Source organism: Setaria italica, chromosome V (genome assembly GCF_000263155.2).
Source record: "Setaria italica strain Yugu1 chromosome V, Setaria_italica_v2.0, whole genome shotgun sequence".
NCBI lineage: Eukaryota > Viridiplantae > Streptophyta > Magnoliopsida > Poales > Poaceae > Setaria > Setaria italica.
Window position 1 is genome coordinate 36,279,288 of NC_028454.1, and position 4,613 is coordinate 36,283,900.

Sequence of the window (4,613 nt, forward strand, 5' to 3'; positions counted from 1 at the left end):
AGAGCTGCTGCTCACACGTGATATTTGATTGGCCAGAACACTGCCATCCAACAAGGTAGCTTTCAAATTGCAGAGCTCTACATGTTGTCTGATGCAAGTACACAAAATATAGAGCTTTATTACGTGAATGAACTACCAAGAACGTGTTCGGGGAGTGTACTCCGTTCCGTGGAATGGGAACGGTGCAGATTAAACAAAACTCACTGAATTTGCAGTTTTGGCCTATTGGCCTCAGCCAAATTGCACTAGGTACTGTACACAACTACGAAACCGTCAAAATCGTACTATTTCTCACCATTTGCCAACACTGATGCAGGTTGCTTCTTCGCGTTCTCTCCGTTCTTCCTGCTGTTGGCCGCCTTATCGGCTTCTCTGGCGGCGTTGATGTCCTTCTGGCTCAGGAAGCTCGGCTGGTTGGTTGAAGACAGCAGCCTCGCCCACATCCTGTCGGTTATCCTCACCTTGTTCCTCGTCGATGTTACCCTCTGTTGTCAGGATAAAATTTGAAGTAATGTTAAAAGGTGCAAAGGTAAAATCATGAAATTCCTCAGAAGTTTCATTCCTTCTAGAAGACAAATCCCATCTCTAGTGAAAGCAAAGCTACAGGAGAAATTTTAGTTGAGCTTCAATGCCCACTTAGGTGCTTTGCAAAATTTCAGACCAAATGCAGTGCAATGCAATTGCTACTGGAGTACTGGTAAGTGGTGAGGTGTACGCTCCTTATGTGCTCCTTTTATGAAACACAAGGCTTGTTTAGAATTATACTGAGTTGAACTCATTTCTTTTTAGCATGCAGCAAGCAAGATTGTGCCAAGCGAGCGAAATGTTTGGGCATCTTAGCATGATCCACCATGACAGCTGTCTCTGCCAAAAAGAAACTAAATAAGAAATTCAACGGCCCAGAGGATATACTGGTGGCCCTGAACCTATGTGCTTATTTCCTAAAACTTGCATCCAACTGGCAGGAAGGGCATACTAATACCATCTATGTTTACGAAAGGATAGAGCGAAAGTTATACTCACATGAAATGGTATGTAAGCATGCCTGCCATTGACCATTCCAACTGTAAAGCTGTATCCTGCCATTGCACCATGAATGGCACTATGTGCGAGCAGTGTGCAATAGACGTTGTCCGATGCATTGCTTGGAATAGCACGGATCATGTAAGTTGGATCTGCATTAGAAAGGAAAAAATGTTCTTGCCATATTCCTGGACATGTTGTAAGTACAAACTAACACCGCATAGGAGTAAACACGAGAAAATTACCTATGTATTTAATAGTCATTTCCATCTTCTTGCTCTTGCAATAATCCTACAAAGTAGCAATGCAACAATAAATAATTGCTCGGAGAAACCTTTGAGCAACACCATGCAAACACTAATCACTAAGACACCAAAAAGAAATCATGACGTTGTCGAGCTTCTAAGCTATACATACCCTTGAGTATAAAGTATATATAATCCTAATTTACATCCAACTACTCAGCGCATGGAATATTTAAGTAATTTAACTGCACATCTTATGCTGATGCATGCAGCTAGTTAAGTAACAATGCTCCAAACCTCCACCCTCCACCTAGGCTTATATATATTATTTAACTGGCTATTATCACAAGAAAGCGTAGATTTTGCAAATGAGGGAATATGGCAGAATACAAGTTCACACAATATTTTTTCCTTGGATGTTGAAACATATCCCGGGTATCATTATATATTGCATATGGTAGACTTGTTCCAAACCCAAGAGAATACGTCACAACCATGTGTACATTGTTGTAGTTTTAGTGGAAATTAAAAAGATGTGGACAAAGTGTATGTTAAACTGTCATTTCAAGCAATGATAGTTATAAAAATGGGAATCAAAATGGATTATAGAGAGCAAAAATGACTAACAGAAATGTACCTTAATCTTGTGAGTCAACCAGAGACCAACATCAAGAAGCAGCTTATTTCCGGAAGCATCTTGCTGATCTGCAGCAGGTATACTTTGAGCAATAAGATCCTGCCCTGCTCCCTCAGCCACCACAATAACCATGTGGTTGTTCTCCTTCAACCTCCTATCTATATACTCGAATAGTCCACCCTCCCCTTCCAAATAGAAAGGTGACTCAGGAATCAAGCAGCAGTCCTACATAAGATGGACATGAATAATTAGTTCCATCTACAAAAACGACAAATGATGTGTCAGCATTCAAAAGGGTAACAGGGCCAAATTCGTAAAACAGGACACTTGAATAAACTTCAGAATGATTGGAATAGTTTAGGTAATAGAAACCATTAACTCACCACATCTCTGCTTGCAAGAGTCGCATACATAGCAATAAACCCTGCATTACCGAGGAAGTATAAGAGTAAGGGCAGCACAATGAAAATAGTAAAGTGAAAGAAAACAGGAATCCATTATGCTATGACAGAGGGTGAACATTCAGTTCATAGGCCGGAAAACTAACCACTATAGCGACCCATAAGCTTCACTAACCCAATCCCATTTTCAGCACTTGAAGCTTCCACATGAGCTGCATTAATGGCACGCTGTGCCTCCTCTACAGCAGTATCAAAACCAAATGACTTGTCTATAACCTAACAATAGATGTATACAAACAATCAGCATGATCCAAGTCTCTGCATTACAATCATTCAAATCAAGATGTTTGCAGCAAAAGCTTCTTTGCAAGCACCAAAAATTACCGCTATATCATTATCGATTGTCTTGGGAATACCAGCAACAGCTACTTGTAGACCACGCTTCCGAATTTCCTGTGGTAATTTTAAAAATATAACATAATAAGAAAAAAATAACTTCTGGATTAAAATCCTTCACAATATTTTGTCTATAGAAACATCTGATGATACGTATGCATATACTTGGAGGACATTCAACACTACCGCATGAGGTCCCTACTGCTTGAGCGCACTTGAACTGATGGTACAGAAGTTCTATGCACAAATGAAACAGTTCAACTATATATGAAGTTCTGAACCACGCGTGGCAGTCTGGCAGATATACTCATGACAGTCGTTACCTTGTATATCTCATATGCACCCTTCTGAGTTCCATCTCCTCCAATAATGTACACCTAGATGTGGTACAGAAGGATATTTACTCAACCTCCAAAATAAGGAGGATTATACGAAAAGCACTAATCAGCAACAGGAAGCACGTACCTGATTAATTCCACGATCTTGAATGTTGTCGACAATCTTTTTGGTATCATGACCACCACGAGATGTTCCAAGAACCGTACCACCTCGTTTGTGGATATCATTCACACTCTTTGGTATCATGGAAAGATAATTGCTCGAATAGAAACCCTTGTATCCATTCTGGAAAATTGCTTACAGCATGTTACATGATAACAGAAAATTTCATGCATAGACTACAGAAAGATAAAACATTTATCTATGATTCACTGCAATCAAGATGTGTACATTATCATGGCAACCACTAGCTGGCAAAAAGTTTGTAACAGTTGGAAAATGTGAATCAAAAATATTGTGCACCTGCAACTATTCCAGTACAATGCAATATAAAATGATATATTTACTGAGTTTGAATTTGCAAAATTCCAATTGATTTATTGCAAGAGTCCAAGGCCAAATATCAAGACTTGCCACAAAGACAGAAAGAAAGGACAAGTTAAAAACTGTGTGGAACGAATAGTGCCGCATTATATTGTCCAGAATCGACATAGGTAGTCCGGAACGACTCAAACCTGTATTCCGAAAACATCGTTAACGTTGTACATGTGGGACAAACCACAGACCAACTCTCTGATGACAGTATTGAGCCCAGGGCAAAGGCCTCCACAGGTTACAATGCAAGCTTTCACTTCTTCTGACTCGAAATACACCTGAGGTTTGAATATGTATGTTAATATATGTAAATAATGCATTGCTCGCAAAAGGTATACTAGGTGCGTGTAGAAGCCATCATACTCTCTGACGAGGTCCAGCACGACGGAAGTGGACTCCTCGTGGACTGTTCTTCTGAACGACCACCTGTGGTAGCATAAAGAACAAGTCATTTTTCCGTCACCACTCAAACAAATAACATGGACACATGGAACCAACAAATCCAATATTATTTTACCTTTTCAGGTACTGTATCATCTGCATTGACAAAATACTGCCTGGTGAATGTGTGAACAGAAAATTCAGTTTAACATATTGCACAACGAGGAAGATTAGAGGTTATCGGGAAGAAATAGAAAAGTCAAAGAGAAAGAAAATCCTCACTTGACAGTTGAGTACGCCGGATGATCTTGCAAAGGATTAGGAAAAGTCTGCCAGAAAATTCAAACAGGGAAACTATTAGCTTAATGCTTGTGATATCACCTTGAAAACGAGGTCATTTTAACTTAAAATTAGCTCAGGTGAAACAGAGGTCCTCCTCACACGAATTTCTGAGCCATTGGATCTAAAATCGGCGGCTCAGATCCCTCCTCTCCCTCCTTATCTCCCCCCACACACACCCTCTTCCTCCTCCTCCCCCCCACCCTCTTCTTCTTCCTCCCCCACCCCTCCGCCGCCCGCCGCCCAAGCCCTCCCCCACCCCTCCGGCGCGGGCAGGCTAGGACTACACTAGCTAATTATGCCGGCACTCGAGATGGC

The 4,613-nt window shown here is 40.9% G+C and overlaps 1 protein-coding gene across 1 annotated transcript in view; it reads right to left on the bottom strand.

Annotated features, from left to right (window-relative positions):
- LOC101781108 (ATP-dependent 6-phosphofructokinase 6) overlaps nt 1–4,285 on the bottom strand; it is a gene marked incomplete at its 5' end in the record, with an annotated part of 5,305 nt that extends 1,020 nt beyond the window's left edge. The window contains 13 exon segments of the mRNA XM_004969832.3: nt 296–485; nt 1,024–1,175; nt 1,269–1,314; nt 1,906–2,130; nt 2,289–2,329; nt 2,453–2,582; nt 2,691–2,759; nt 3,026–3,079; nt 3,168–3,326; nt 3,716–3,853; nt 3,939–4,001; nt 4,093–4,132; nt 4,239–4,285. Of these exon segments, the coding sequence (XP_004969889.2) occupies nt 296–485; nt 1,024–1,175; nt 1,269–1,314; nt 1,906–2,130; nt 2,289–2,329; nt 2,453–2,582; nt 2,691–2,759; nt 3,026–3,079; nt 3,168–3,326; nt 3,716–3,748 (1,099 nt within the window).
- Nucleotides 4,286–4,613: the final 328 nt, after the last annotated feature.